The following is a 17,390-nucleotide window of genomic DNA, read 5'->3' on the forward strand; positions in this document are numbered from 1 at the left end:
TTAGAATAGCTCAGCCTTTTCTCTCAGTATGTTTAAAGGAGAATTTTGCTGTATTGGATTCTTCTGTTCCTGAATAGTGTTGTCGTACAAGTATGTGCATTTGTTTACAGTTTCCGGTCAAAATAACACAAGAAAATTCCAGACAATCGATTCGACACATTCTAGAAGCATCCACATTTGGACATTCGATGGGATTTTTTGTTTCAAGTAGAAGCTCCGCCTCAGAATATTTAATGCAAAGTCAGTTGGTCCAGAACAAATAAGTTCAAAAATGTGTTTTAAATACTTAACCATTTTAATAAAAAAAACCTCCTTTTCAAAATTTTTGAGAATCTTCAACTTCTGTTCATTCCCGGAGAGTCAGCCGTAAAGAAACTAAAAATTGCGCTAAATTTAGTCAACAAATTGGGCACTGGTTTTTGGCTATCCTCAAACTGAGTTTTGAGCTAAATTTCTTGACCGTGCAGCTACACGAAAAATTTCGCCGCACCCCATTTCTCCTCAAACAAAAAAAAACAAAACCCAACAACAACCAAGGAATATTTAAAGGAGGTAGTGCCGAGGCAGCCTTGCTTTAGTATTAGTACCGCCTGTGACGTCACTGTTGCCAATAATCTGTGAATTTATATGGAATTTTTTCAATGTTTGTAAGCAATTAAAAAAAAATGAAGATTTTTTCAACTTTGAAGGCACACAATTCTAGAAATATTATTGTTCTTCGAGACTGATACTAAAAAAGTTGAATGTAGTAATTGTGTTGCTTTAATTCAGACGATTGAAGTTGCTGAGGTATCCTAACTCAAATTGACAAAACATGATAATTAGTTTAAAATTTTGCTTATAAAAGTTGAAATCAGTTAGGTTTGAACCGTTGATAAAATAAAATAACTAAAAATAGTATTTTTCGAATCCAATCACAATCTTTTATTGGAATTTAGTAAACCAAAGTCGCAATGGTTTTATTGGGGTTAATTGTTCTAAATAAGAAATTCATATGGTACACCATGTTAGATTCAAATCATGACGATGAGGTGCACTGCCATAAACTACCAATCAGAACTTTTGAAAGGGGAAAATTATTATTTTTGCTCGTTTCACATAGAGCATGACTGTGCATTAGGGTGGCCCAAAATTGTACTATGTCTGGGATGTTGGGGGCTCAAGCTTCAAATGATAGCTTAGGGTGTAAGAAACAATATTTTATATGGCGGCGACTCAGAAAAATGATGTTTAGAGGTCGCACTGGTTCGATTTTTGAAAAAAGGCCATTTTTTCGAAATTTTGTCCTAATAACATTTTCAGATCTTGAAAAAGTATCAAACATGTGTCTCTAATATTTTTTAAATTTTCTTTATAACGTAAGTTTTAAACTAAAAATTTATTGGGATTATTTTGGACTCTCAATTTGTATGTATGATTTTTTAAATTACGCAATACTATGAATTTTTGTAAAAAAAATTATTAAAATTAACAAAAAAGTGTACTTTGGATTAAGATTTTTAATCAATATTGAATTTAAAAGATACGCGACGTTAAAATGTGCAACTTTGCTGAAGAAAGTGTACAGCTATGACTTGTCGTTTCAAAGTAATTCAAGTTTCACTGTGGAAAAAAGTCACAATTTTCAAATTTTTGCTAAGAATTGCTCTATATTATGATGTTAATGAGTTTCGAGCAATCAAAGAACCAAATAAACTCCTGATATCAAATTTTTTCATCCTTTTATCGATCCTTAAATCACCAGAAAGAACCATTCCAAGTTTCTAGATTTTTTTATTGATTGAAGGTCGTGTTACCCATACTTGGGTGACGGTTTGGTGAATGTGTTATGGCTACAACCACTAAAAAAATTGAAAAAAAAATCTAGAAACTAGTCATGGTTGTTTCTGCTGATTGAAGGATCGATAAAAGAATGAAAAAGTTTGATATCAGAAGTTTATTTGATTCTTAGATTGCTCGAAACTCAACAACATTATAATGTAGAACAATTCTTAGCAAAAATTTGAAAATTGTGACTTTTTTCCACAGTGAAACTTGAATTACTTTGAAACGACAAGTCATAGCTATACACTTTCTTCTGCAAAGTTACACATTTTAACGTCGCACATCTTTTGAATTCAATATTGATTAAAAATCTTAATCCAAAGTACACTTTTTTTGTTAATTTTAATTATTTTTTTTACAAAAATTCACAGTATTGTGTAATTCAAAAAATCATACATACAAATTGAGAGTCCAAAATAATCCCAATAAATTTTTAGTTTAAAACTTACATTATAAAGAAAATTTAAAAAATATTAGAGACACATATTTGAAACTTTTTCAAGATCTGAAAATGTTATTAGGACAAAATTTCGAAAAAATGGCCTTTTTTCAAAAATCGAACCAGTGCGACCTCTAAACATCATTTTTCTGAGTCGCCGCCATATAAAATATTGTTTCTTACACACTAAGCTATCATTTGAAGCTTGAGCCCCCAACATCCCAGACATAGTACAATTTTGGGCCACCCTACTGTGCATTCAATAACCAATTCAAGAATAATACACACTGCAGTCTATTAAACACAAAGAAACCTCATAGCACAATCAACTAGTGGCCTTACAACATAATCCGAATCAAATTGGATTTTAATTTAGTTCTTTAATGTGTTTAACATTGAAATTTGACTTCTACCAGTATAAACCTTCGACAGCTTGGCAACAGTGACGTCACGAAAAAATTCCAATATGGCTCTCGGCACTACCTTCTTTCAATATTCCTTGAACAACAACCCCATTTCTCGTTGGTGAAAATTTTGTTAACATGACGTTCGAACTGTCATCACAAAAGGGAACATACGTCATCGCGAATCGACCCATTGGCTGAAGCATTTTTGCAGCATTTTTTTTTTACCTTTCTATCAAAACCTGCACATTTGCAAAAGAGTTGTTATTGTTTTAGATGAAAACTAATGCCAGAACCAAACAGCTTGATGAAATTCGAAAACCTGTTCAATGTTAAACTTTCTTAAAGACTTAAAAAAAGTTTTTATTCTAAATAAACTAAATTGATTATCAACTCACTAGTCTGTGATTTAATCGGATCAATTTGACATTTGAACGTTTTTTAATATTTTTTTTGTTTTCCAGCCCTGGGCATGAACAAGCGAACTATTTCGCAGAAGATAAAAGAGCATGAAATCCATGAAATCGACATCAAAATTGAAAATTGAAGGATCATAACCAGATCGAAGTAGTCAGGGAAATAAGAAAGACGTTTTTGACAAGGGCTCCGAAAATTTTCAAGATTTTTCGGAAAAAAACGTGTCGCTTGAAGTGGAAATTAGATCAAATTCCTCAAACGAGGTGCCTGCAGAAACTTTTGATGAAAGTTTAACCAACCTTTTGACCTAAGATACTAAAAATGGCGGTTGCAGAGCTTGACGGAGAGGGATTGCTGAACCTACGATTACAAGGAAGCAATGCAGGAATTTGGTGAGATTCATCCTTTGTTTTTTTTTCAGTTAAATAATTTCTTACGATTTAGATAAGTGATGAATTTGAATATTGCCAAAATTTAAAAGAAGGAAAGATATCAAAAAATCGTTCATTTTTAACTTTTGAGAAATGTTTTACTGCTCAAACGGAGTTTTTCAAATATTCACCTCAATTGCTCTGCTGATGAGAGTTTAAAAATTTAATTTGCAATTTATTTTTCGGGAAAATTTGTGAATAAAGTTACGGAGTTGGTAAAAATCGTCCTGATTCAAGAAATAATGCTAATCAAAAATGAGATAGATTGTGATGTGTATTCAGATAGAAGTGAATTAGGTGAACATAAAAATTTCTCGCTGTTCAGTAATAATCATTTCTTCTATTTAGGGTACCTATTTGAACATATTCTATATACTTTGACTATACTTCACTCCGGAATAAAAAACGACATTTTAATGAATATATAAAAGCATGTAGATTTATACATTGATGAATTTTTAAGAAAGTAAAAACTTATAACGCTTATAACGTATTTTTGGAAATAATCCAGTCTCAAGTAATTTAGTATAATTTTATCATTTAACGCTCAGTTAGGGTTGCCTTGGTTCTTAGGATGTTTTAAAATCTTCTTTTAACAGGGAATTCATGTGTGTAAATATAAATTCACTGTTTGATATTCAAATGCTAATAGTTTTCTATTTTAACGTACCTTAAAAAATTTAATATTAATCTTATTTAAACAATTTAAAGATGATTTTAAAAAATCCTTAAAAGAAGGAAAGCTTGTAACGGAGTTATAGTTTTTTCTTCAATAATTTATGCATCAAATGCCAAACGGTTTTCCGATGATTGCAATGAAATAAAGTAGTTAGATGACTTTAATAAATTAATGAGCTAACAATGTTCTAGCCTATACATTTTTCAGCCTTCTAGTAAGAGGAGTTCCAATAGAAAACTTAGAAATTTTGAGAGAATAAATAGGAGCGTAGGTTTTGAGTAGGCGCGTCGCTTACCAAGGTGACATTCCATGCCACATTAGCTTAAACCCCAAAAACTCAGCATGAGATTTGTGGAGGGATGGCGTACAGCCGGCCTCCGCAAAACAAATCATCACAAGTGCTGCACTTCCTTTCCCCTATCGACTACATGGACTTGGCCGGCGCTGTTATTGGTTCATATTAGAGATTGGGATCCTCAAAATTGGACAGTGAGAATGTGTTGCTTGTTCCCAGCACCTTTCATTTGGTTTATTGTCCAATGTTGATTATCTCGAACCAATCACGGAGTGCAACCATTATGCCATTGGCCAGGAGGGGCCGCAGGTGGACCGTAGTTGATAGCAAGCTCAAGCTCAAGAACCAGATTGTCACCCTCCTGATCATAACGAGTATGAAATAACATAGAATATGGTCGATGTTTTTTATTAAACAGAAATTGAAAAAAAAAAATCTATAACAGTCTTATTTCTGCAGATGTGTTAACAACGTCATTGGAACAAGACGTTGTTAACACACAGGAAGTTTACATTTTAACACATTTTAAAAAGTCTTCATTTCGTTGAAATAATTAGAAATAAAAACTTGTCAGGTGGCTGGTCACTAGGAAAGGGTTAATCGGCCTACACATCGATCTTTCCCAAGATCATAATATTGACAGGTAAATGAAAAAATAAGAACAATGACGCGACTTTTCGTTCCGCGTGATTCTGATGATTGTGTTTGTAAAATCGTTTCTTGCGTAAGATTTTTGGAATCTCCACATCTCCTCCCTACATACTTTGAGAGAACAACAACGTGTATTAAATTTCTTCAAATTTTGTGGAACATTTAGGCGTTACCAAACTATCTCGAGACAATAGATAATTGGCAATGCAATTGTTTGATTTTTTTTTTCCCATCTTTCGATCTATCTGTACTAATAATTCCCCAGCTAATACTCCAATGCTCTGACAACTATTGTTAGGAACAAACGATTGTTTGTTTGCATGTTTGTTGTCTGCCGGAGTCCTCCTAATTGTGCACTTGACATTTCTATAATACCTATTCCACAAAAGGAATTACGAGCACGGAAGGAAAATTGCTTATGAACGAGCATCCTTCTACTCTCAGAGCCATTGTTGTCGTTGTTTTTGCTTGTTAGTTTGCAATAAAGGTATGTGTAGGTACAAATTGCACAAGACGAAGTACTTAGCCAATGAAAGATCGATTGCAGACAAATAGAACTTGGCTGCTATTATCTTTACTTTTTTATTGATGGTTCTATTTTCAGATCCTTTCAATGTGTACGGTTTTTTTCCTTCGTTGAAACGATTTGAATCTACGTTCCATTTCATATTTAAATTATTCCCTTCTAATTGATTCATTTTATAGAAGGAAAAAACATTTTTCGTAGCGTTGCATCTTTGAAGCGACTAGGATCCAATCATTCTTCAGTCGCGTTCCTTTTTCCCAGAACTAGCAAGAAAATACCCGGAAAATAATTTTACAACTCTATCATATCGCGCTGCTGCTGCTGCTTTGAGCTTTCCGCTGGGAAACAACTTGGGTGTGGGTGGGTGGATCAGCGAGGATAAAAGCGTGAACGTCAACACCGACCCAGCGAGCGTTCTAGAACAGTCTTACATCCTTTTCGCGTCATGTCCTTTGGTTGGAAGCATGAGCAGCTTGAGCATCCTTCCGATCCCGCCTTCCACATTAACAAGTGTTGAGTGCTTCCTTGCTTGCTGGCTAACTGGAGAGGTTTTGTGGTGAAATACACAAATAACATTTTGCCTGTTGCACGGAATTCTGCAAATTCGAGAAAACAATATCCCAAAGGCTGAGAAAAATTTATCACAATTTCACTTTTTTAATCTTTGTTTTGAAAAAACACATATCTGCCCAAAATTAATTGTTAACATTTTATTCAAATGTTGTTCCAAATTTCAACTAACACTTTTCCGTGCAACTTTTCTCCTTTCCTAGAACATGAAAGAGAAGAGGGCTAAAGTGTGGCAGCAATGGGGAGAGTAAAAACGCTCTCTTTGACGTCATAGCAATTGTTTTGCCGAGTTGATAGATGATGGTGGAGCACAACGGGAAAAGTGGGCGGAAGGTGTTTGGCTATCAGTTTTACCACCCCCATGATGTGAACAAATTGGGAATGGAAAACTCAGCTAAATAACCACACCATTATTGGGTAGAGCGAGCAAATTCCTGCAAACGCCATGCCCGGAACACGATCGAAAAATGTGGTCAGCATCCACTTTTGATTGGGAAAATCGAACGATTGGAAGATTCTATCGGATCAATTTTTGAACGGGAAATTTGTTGATTCGTTTCGAATGATCTGCTTCGAATAAGAAATTGAAATTCGATAGGAAAGTCAATATTTTACGTAAACCACTTTGGTAACTTTAACAATTCAATCAATAATTTTATGACGGTCGCCAAACAAAAAAAAAATAGAACTGTACCGAAAATTTACAAAACCATTGAAAAAAAAAACAAATAATGACGACTCATTTTCTTAATTGAAAATGATGTTTCAAAATCTGGTCAATATTTTCCAGCAACCAAACAATTTTCGTTCAACAAAGGTACGAAATCATTTAAAAAATCGTTTTTCCGCCGGCGGAAGGAAAATTAAATTCTTTCCAGCGGCCGACGACAACGGGGCATTGGGTGTCGTGTCGAGCGCTCCCAGTGATATTAATTCCATCACGATTAAAATTGAAACCTAAATACGTGGGCAGTAATGTTTCATATTTTCCATTCGTTTAATTTTTTTCTCTCATTTCTCTTCCATTACAGGTTGCCTGTTTGCCGAGACGCTTTGCATCGAACATCTGGAATGGTGCTACGACGGTAAGTTTTAGCTTCCAAGGAGGAATAGGACGTGTTGGTCCAGGGGAGAAGGATGTTATAAAACGCGCTTGTCAGGCGATATACTCATTTGTTATAAGAAAAATGTGGGGGATTGAATTGAAGTTAGGCTTTTTTAGGGAAAAAATAAAGAAAACCTTGTCGCAATTAGCTTGTTACATTTTGCTTGCCTTTCATCCTAATAAGCATATAAATAAATAGAAAATAATCTAAACACAGAAGTGGTTTAAACTAAATTATTTAGGATTAAAATTTGCAAGAAAACATAAGTTTTCTTCATAAAAATATGTTACTTTTTTTTTTTTTTTTCTTAATTTAAGACCTTAAAAATAAGACTTATCTTCATCTCATTCAATTCTACACTCAAAGAAGATGTTGCAAAATTTCAATGCCACTCGGCGCTGAATCTATGCCAAAATGAGCTGAAAAGTGTACTATACCAAAGATGATATGATTGGAAAAGCACTACATTATATAACAGAACCATGTGTTGTTAGCCTACTTGGTTGAATAATTCTACTAAATCAAAGCAATCGAAAAATTCCCTTTAATTCAACCACGATTCTTCGATTGCATTGATTCACTACTATGAGATAATTTTTCCAAAAATAAAAAAAATAAAGTGAGAATCGAACCCAACGCAACATTCTTATTTGGATTTTTCAGTCCGATAGCTTAACCATTGCTCCAACTGAGTCAGTTAGCATGAATTAGCAGGGAATGATATAGGAATGGAATGGGAATGGAATTGGAATGGAATTGGAATGGAATGGGAATGGAATGGGAATGGTATGGGAATGGAATGGGAATGGAATGGGAATGGAATGGGAATGGAATGGGAATGGAATGGGAATGGAATGGGAATGGAATGGGAATGGAATGGGAATGGAATGGGAATGGAATGGGAATGGAATGGGAATGGAATGGGAATGGAATGGGAATGGAATGGGAATGGAATGGGAATGGAATGGGAATGGAATGGGAATGGAATGGGAATGGAATGGGAATGGAATGGGAATGGAATGGGAATGGAATGGGAATGGAATGGGAATGGAATGGGAATGGAATGGGAATGGAATGGGAATGGAATGGGAATGGAATGGGAATGGAATGGGAATGGAATGGGAATGGATGGGAACGGAATGGGAATGGAATGGGAATGGAATGGGAATGGAATGGGAATGGAATGGGAATGGAATGGGAATGGAATGGGAATGGAATGGGAATGGAATGGGAATGGAATGGGAATGGAATGGGAATGGAATGGGAATGGAATGGGAATGGAATGGGAATGGAATGGGAATGGAATGGGAATGGAATGGGAATGGAATGGGAATGGAATGGGAATGGAATGGGAATGGAATGGGAATGGAATGGGAATGGAATGGGAATGGAATGGGAATGGAATGGGAATGGAATGGGAATGGAATGGGAATGGAATGGGAATGGAATGGGAATGGAATGGGAATGGAATGGGAATGGAATGGGAATGGAATGGGAATGGAATGGGAATGGAATGGGAATGGAATGGGAATGGAATGGGAATGGAATGGGAATGGAATGGGAATGGAATGGGAATGGAATGGGAATGGAATGGGAATGGAATGGGAATGGAATGGGAATGGAATGGGAATGGAATGGGAATGGAATGGGAATGGAATGGGAATGGAATGGGAATGGAATGGGAATGGAATGGGAATGGAATGGGAATGGAATGGGAATGGAATGGGAATGGAATGGGAATGGAATGGGAATGGAATGGGAATGGAATGGGAATGGAATGGGAATTGAATGGGAAAGGAATGGGAATAGAATTGGAATGGGAATGGAATGGGAATGGAGCTTTCAGTAAGGTTATGTGCGGTCCTATGGGAGGGTGGGGAGTGATCGGGGTGATCAAGCGAGCAAAAACCGTTAAGGAATACACAAAAAAAGCGCGAATATCTATAAAAATCTTGATTTTTTCCATGCCGTTGTACCCTTCAACTCAATAAATTTTCCACTCCGTGGGAGCGTTTGACAAATAGTAGTACCTTGTGTAGGACTTCCATTGCCAATCTAATTTTCTAATATTACTGATTAATATTTTTGCCCTCAATGCACAGTGGTCCAGGTGACAAAATTAATTCCAAACATACTATTAGAGATATACAAATGGCTTCTTCAGCAAAAATGCTCATCAAATCATGCGCTTTAATAATCTTAAATTAAATATTAGAGTTTGTCATTTTTGCATTATTTACACAAAAAACTTTTTCCTGTGTACAGATAGAGCCAAACTGTCTTTTACAAAGAAGTAGCCAACGGTTTTTGAGGCAACTTTACCGAAGACACTAGATACATATGGCGTTTTCTAAGCGAGTTATGATTTTTTTAATTTGAAATTTTAGGGTGTGTCAAAAATAATATTCTGGCTCTAACTTTTGTGAACGAATTCATACAATATAAATGTCTTCTAGGTATTTGTATGAAATGAAAATTCGCACATTTTTCTCTCAAAGCGCAAACTTGTATCTGAAAGCCTTTGTCAGTTATAAGGGATTTTTTAGCAAAAACTTGTACTTTTCAAACTGTCATATCTCGCATTGGTGCAAACCAAAAAACTATTTTATGACGGCATTATTTAGTTCAAATATCAAATATTTGATTGTGAAGAATGAAGATAAGTTATTTTTTTAACTCGAGAAAAAAATCCTAAGTTTGTTTATTTTCGATACAAATTCACACATTTAAAGACCCTGTGAAAGAAAACATCCCCATATTTCGTGTAAAATTCGAATTTTCATTGTTTTGTTAGTGTCTGAGTCCAATGCGATGCTTTTTTTTTTGTTTCGATTATAGGAGTTTTAACATTTTTATGTCATTCTCGACTTATATCAACGATACAGTTGGCGGACAGTCATTGAAAAACTTATCTTACTCTTGGGCTCGAACTCACGGACATCGGCTCAGGAAGCAACTGATTAGCCAGCTGAGCTTTATCACAAGCACGAAAAATAAAAAAAATGTATTGGTTATTTGATAACTCTCTAGATCAAGCTTCAAATTTAAAAAGAATTTAGATAATTGATTACATAATTTAAATGCTAGAAGAAAAAAAACTATATTATGACATTGATACATTGCAGTTCGTTAATTTTTCTAAACTAGTCTGTAGATCAAAAGACAAAGAAGTGTCGAAAATAGTTTGTTATTATATATTGCTTTGTCGAAAGTTTTAAGGTAAGAAACGTTGCGTTATCATTTTATCTAAAGTGTATTAACCCTTCATTTCATGATTTTTTATTTTTTCTTGAAAAAATTCTCAATAGTGCGCAATGATGAGTACATGAAGGGAAAAATAATGAAAAAATATAATTTTCACACATTTCGAGTATTTAGCCAAAATATTAATTGTTGCAAATTTGCAACAACATGAAATGGTTATACCTTTTTGTTCCTCACACAAAACAGCTAGATATAAATGTTTACTCTTATTTTATCTTGCACTAAGCATAGTTTTAGCTCAAAAACTTCGTAAACCTAGTGTCTGGACACCATTTAGCTGGGGATAGAACCTATGTATGCTGGTTATCCACCATGGGTGCACGAATTCACCGCAGTTCCTACCTAAGAATGTGCTTACATGCATTATTGAGATTAATTAGATCGACAAATCTCCAGTTCTTTTTCAGTAACTTAGTTTTTTGTGAAAGATTTTATGTGGTTTTATGATCTTCGTGTTCATGGTTCTTAAGCGCAATATTCAACAATCTAATAAAAATGTTCATTCTTGGCTGACAACAACGAATTATAAAACCATTATAACAGAAAAAGTGATTGTTGTACATTGTATAATTATTTGCAAAGAACCAAGTAACTTGAAAATCAAGGAATACAAACTGTTGAAGAAACTATTTGCATTGTTTATTGAAACACCAATAATAAAAAAAAAAACAAAAATACAATATTTTCAATATTCCTTTATAAAGAAAACCGATGGATAAAATACCTGCAACATGCACTCATATAACTTTTGTTGATTTTTTTTAATCATAGGTTTATTTATTAGGGCAATTTACTAATAAGTTTCATTTTGCCGAGTGGATCACTATTTAATCCATGTTAGTAGAGGAAGGAGCCGTAATAGTTGCGGTGACTCAACTGTTAGCTTTGATTCTAATTTGGAAGGAAAAGGGAAAGGGAACGTTTAGGGTTCAATATCGAAAACGATTTTCCGATGGTACACATTCAGAAGAGTTAACGGAATTGTAAGTAGGACAAAAATGAAACTACTATTTCATCATCATGCACCGTTTCCTTATCACGTTCGTTCTGAAAACATTAATACTGTATACATTAATATTGTTCAAATGATAAAAAGTAATTGAAGCACATTATGGAACTCATGTTACAAACTAGGGTACTACATTGTATAATGTTGAGAACATATAATGCATTTGCTTTTAAAAATTCACTGTACTGGTATGTAAAAAAGTATGTTAATAATTAATTTACTAAAAATGCGAAAATATTTATTTCGAACCCAGAAAATCTTTCCCGGGGATCACAATATAATTTTTAAAATCATAGAAACATAGCGCTCGTTGTATTTGAAAAATTATAGATTCAAACTATTATTTCAAATACTTCAACTACTCAAAAGTCATAAATTTGTACTAAATGTGACCCTTTGGAAATATATTATCGAACTTAATAATCTGAGAATACATTTGAAAACATACTTAGGCAGAAACTGCGGTGAATCCGTGCACCTATGGTGGATAACCAACATACAACATACATACATATGGGACCCTTTAGAAATACAATTTTTCAACTTTTATGCAGGATTTCTAACGAGGTTTCGTAATTAATGCCTTTTTTTACTTTATGATACGAATGGTTGATGATCTATTCAAAAGGATTTTTTACTGTTTTTCCCATATTTCTACAGTTGGTAGCCATTTTGTTCAGTTAGAGGATAATGGATCTGCATTATTTTTAAAAATGTCTCGATAACATGATAATATAACATTAAAATAATAATACTTTCATCGGAAAACATATACACTGTTTAAACGATGAAACTTTCGAAAACACACTTTGTAGCCCATCTACGTAACTAAAGGTGCTACCGTTGCATGATGTTGCAAATTTGCAACAATTAATAAAAGGCCATTACATCAGACAAAAATAAAAAAAAAATCTTCCAATTGTATTCAATTGTGTTAACTGCATTACTGAAAATGCGAAAATATTTTTTGCATTCAAATTTTTTTTCCTCGGTGCGAATTGGACTAGGTCAAAATTCTGAAAAATAAGCCTTTTTTAATATTTCATATTTTTTAGATTGAAGTTGGTCTAGTTTGTACATATATACTCGGAAAGTAATTTTTTTTAATTGAGCCGTATCTTGAAGTTAGAAATATGATTGCCATGAAGAAAAAAGTTGGCTATTTGAGTTTCTGCATAATTTACAACAGCTTTAATTAATTGTTGCAAATTTGTTACTTTATGAAACGAAGGGTTAAATTTTATCTCCAATGTATTATTTGACAATTTAAGTTTCGGAACTTTTTAAGATTTGTTTATGCAACTGAAGCAAGTTATTTAGTCCTTTGAGAAAACTTTTACTGAAAATATATGTGACACCATCTAGCGGGTCTGTGGAGATTTTTTTAATGTATATTACTATTTACTGAATTATAAATCTTGAATTAATTAATAATAATTGATAATGAAATTTAGTCGCAATTCCTATTCCTATTCTTATTCCTATTCCTATTATTCAGATTCCCGGTGAAGCAATGATTTTCCAAAAATTTTTTTCGGAATTTCAGGTTTGCTTGCAATCTTGATACCACAAATATTTAAAAAAAATAAGAATCAATACTAAAATTTGGTAAAAAATAAGAATTCGGGTACAAATATATCTGAAAGATGATTATTAGAAATCGATATAAGAGGGTTACGCCTCAGGTTATATTAAAGTTAAAATCTAGATTGACAGCTGAAAATTTAAGGGCAAACCGCTAAAAACAGAGTTTCAGAAATCAGAATCAGAATTTAATTTTTCGAAATCAAATTGAAGAATCAAAACTAGAATTAACTATGACAAATAAAAATTTGCCTTTGTTTCCATCAGTTTAAAATATTTTAAAGAAATTTCAACGCAAGGCAAAAAAATAAAAAAAAAAGATTTCCGAAGAGCAAATCTTTTCAGAGCTGATTGTGACTGGAGGTGCTGAATTGAAATATACATTTTTTTTATCGGCTCTCGTTTTTAAGATTCAAGAGATAGCTTTCGAAAACAGGCAAATATTCATTTATAAATATTATGCACAACCTGTAAAATATAAATATATTTAAAAGTGAAAATTTTTAATCAATGATCATTTTCATACCGACAGAATTCTAAGAGCTTAAGCTGTCATTTTGCGTTTTTTTTTTAAGTTATAAAATTGATTAAAATCTTTAGTTTTAAAATAAGAAAAATTTTCTGCAGCAATTTCAGAAAAAAAGTTACAATTTCTGTATTGCAGTATACAAGGCCTTGCGATCAGGGGAGGGGGTTAGGAGTTAAACTCTCCCCCTCCCCCTAATGCATTTTTTTTTTTCAAGTAAAATTTTCAACGTAGTATCGGAAAATTACTTGACCATAAAAGGTGTTAAAAAATAAGTGAAATCATAAATTCGCTCTTAAATCTCAAGCCTACACATTTCATTTCACGACAATATATGACGTTCACGAATTGAAACTTATTTTGAAATGTAAATTTTTACTTGTAATTCAATTAACTTTTTGTATTGAAACTCTAAACTTAACTTACAAAAACTCTACTCCGTCTTTAGTGTAGAAGTGTAACTTAACAAGAACAGAGTTTCAAACGAACCAATTTAATATATTATCACTTATTGATTTTTCTCGGTGAGTAAAACAACTATTTAATTATTTTCACGTAACGTTTCGGGCTACTTCTCTTCACCCATCATCAGACGTAAAAACAGTAAGACAGTCTTACTGTTTTTACGTCTGATGATGGGTGAAGAGAAGTAGCCCGAAACGTTACGTGAAAATAATTAAAATATATAAAAGGAACCGGTGATTAAGTCTCGTTAAGAACCAATTTAACTTCAAAATTAAATAATCGAATACTAATTTCATACATCGACAAGTTGAAAACCATGTTACAGGCGTTTAACTCAAAAAGAATAAGCAAAAAATCCTAAATCTAATACCCTTAGCATTATTACTTTAAAATTTGGATATAAATAAAACCATTTATGTAATAAAAAATGTTATTTCAATTTCAATTTTATATTGTTCTTGTTTTTCTCAGCATCATATTTGAAAAGTTTTTGATAAATTACACAAAGCCACAAAATTGACATTTTTCCGAGGTACAATGAATTTAAAACGTAATTTTGACTTATTTGAGTGCCCTGAATCTAAATATGCAATTTTCTATCAGCTTTTGTTATTGAAATAACCTTTCAAAATAGATTAAAATTATTTATGGTAGCTCTGCACTTTTTCGACAAAACTTGGAAACAAAAACATAACATTTTGAAATAGAAGTTTGAATCAATTATCATCTTTCATCAAAACTGCAAGTAACTTTGAGCTCTGCGAAAAAAGTGATAAATGTTTTCTATTTGTTTACTTTTTCTCATTTTTCGAATTTTTAAAGAAGTTTTAAACCAAACCAAATTTTAGATATTTTTTAAAGCATAAATCTAATAATCGTTTTGCAGGGTCCAACAATTTTGTAAATGTAATCAAGTTCTTTTAAACTTTCTACCAGTATTGTCAAAATACTTGTAATGATATCTTTCCAAATTTTTTGAAACTGTTGAATTTTTATATGTTAAGAACATGCATAATCTTCATCATCAAAATATTGTTCCATATTTGAATGAAAGATAGCAAACAAAATCAGAATCAGATTTCTTCTTAAATGTAAATAGGTTTGATAGTTAATCAGTAATCGATAATTGATTTCACTTAAAACTGACACATTTTAAAACTCCATTCTGTTGGAAATGAAGCAAAGAAATGAAAATTAAGATGAATAGAAAATAAAAAAAAAACTATAATTTTCCGTACGTCTATCATGGTTAATGTTGTACTTGACCTGACATTTATTTTAGTATTCAGATTATTTTTTAAATCTGTGTTTTGGAAATATTTATTTCTCATTTGAAAACAAGACTGCTTAGAAATTATTTTGAAGCAAATTTCTAGTTCAGCACGAGTAACATCATTTAAAAAAAAATTACACTAGTTTACAGCATTTTTGAACTTAGTAAACTGAAGGCCGTTTTTAATGTAAAATCGGGCGCTGAATCCGAAAAAGAAATTCAAAAAAATCTCAGTAGAACCGTTTTTGAGTTATGCTCCAAACATGAAATTTTGGAAAAATAAAAAAAAGTTCTTGTACTTAGATGAAAATATCTCGGACGGCATAACAGTAATTTGAAATCCCTCTATTGGATATTGAAGGTGAATAAACTTTCTATCGATCATTTCAACATTGTTTTTGCGTATGATTAACAGTATTGTTGATATTAGTGACTTTATAATAGAAAAATTATAAAAAAACGTATTTTTTTAAGAGAAAATTTTGTTTCAGCGAAAGTTTTAGATTCGATGCTAACATTTAAATAATCTGATTTTCTTCTGCGTTTGAATGTCAATTTAAAACAAAGATTTCAAGTGGTTATATAACAAAATCGGTTGAAATTGAAGAAGTTATGGCTACATTACCATAACAGTATTTTTTTTGTAGTTTTTAATAATATTACGAACCGCAGTACACTTATCATCGTATAGGAAGAATGAAGCATGATAAATCTCACTCGCCCCAAGTCAACATTATTTATTAGCTTACCAAAAGGTCACATGCCAAATTTCAGGAAGATCTGACCATAGGGAGGGGTTGCTTGAGTCTCAAACGTGAATAAAATTTTAAGGTATTTTGCCCGGGAGGAACGAAAAATACTGGTTTTTCATCAATAACTTTTTTCATCACTAGCCGATTGTTTTTTATGGTTGATAAAGCCTAAGTTGAGAAAAATATTTCACCCGAAGACTGTAATTCGATTGGGTTTCACTGGGGTAGCCATAACTTCTTCAATTTTCAACCGATTTTGATAAGCAACCACTAAAAATCTTTGTTTTTAATTGACATTTAAGCGCAGAAGAAAATCAGATTTTTTTAATGTTAGCATCGAATCTAAAACTTTCGCTAAAACTAAATTTTCTCTAAAAATATGCGTTTTTTTATAATTTTTTCTATCATAAAGTCACTAATATCAACAATACTGTTGATCATACGCAAAAACAATGTTCAGATGATCGATAGAAAATTTATTCACCTTCAATATCAAATAGAGGGATTTAAAATTACTGTTATGCCGACCGAGATATTTTCGTCTAAGAACAAGAACTTTTTTTATTTTTCCAAAATTTCATATTTGGAGCATAACTCAAAAACGGTTCTACTGAGATTTTTTTGAATTTCATTTTCTGATTCAGCGCCCGGTTTTACATTAAAAATATTGGTCAGTCAATCAAGTTCACGACTTTTTTAAAATTTTGTATACTAGTGTAATTATCTTCATGGATCTTTGAATGATAAAAACAAAGTACGGGATGAATAAACCAACTTGGCTTAAAATCCCTGAGATTAAATGAAATACATAAAAATAAAATCAATGTTATCTTGGCAAGAAAATCGTTCATTACCTATTACAAAAATTTACAAACTTTTTCAATACTCTTATGACAATCTTAAGACAATCTAATCTTTCCATGTTTTTGATTATTAGTAATGTAGATGATAAATGTTATAAATATAAATATGAAATTGATGTCATTTTCACAGAGTTCACACTTTAAATTTGCTGAATATTAATCGCAATTAGGATAGGTGATTCAATACCAGTTTTACAATCCAATCTCATTATTAAGTCGCGAATCATTAAAAAAAAGTCAAAACGTTTAAAATCGCTATAAAAATACCTCACAAAATTCAGAATATTATTGCCTCTTTACGTCTTCATCAGA

General features: G+C 32.4%; 1 protein-coding gene across 6 annotated transcripts in view; it reads left to right on the top strand.

Annotated features, from left to right (window-relative positions):
- Positions 1 to 17,390, top strand: part of LOC129748752 (receptor-type tyrosine-protein phosphatase-like N) — a 128,895-nt gene that overhangs the window by 72,890 nt on the left and 38,615 nt on the right. For all 6 annotated transcript variants that reach the window (XM_055743484.1, XM_055743483.1, XM_055743482.1 and 3 more), the window contains one exon: positions 7,268 to 7,321. In XM_055743484.1, coding sequence (XP_055599459.1) covers positions 7,268 to 7,321 — 54 coding nt within the window. The remainder of the gene's footprint in view (positions 1 to 7,267; positions 7,322 to 17,390) is intronic.

This window comes from Uranotaenia lowii, chromosome 2 (assembly GCF_029784155.1).
Source record: "Uranotaenia lowii strain MFRU-FL chromosome 2, ASM2978415v1, whole genome shotgun sequence".
Taxonomy (NCBI): domain Eukaryota; kingdom Metazoa; phylum Arthropoda; class Insecta; order Diptera; family Culicidae; genus Uranotaenia; species Uranotaenia lowii.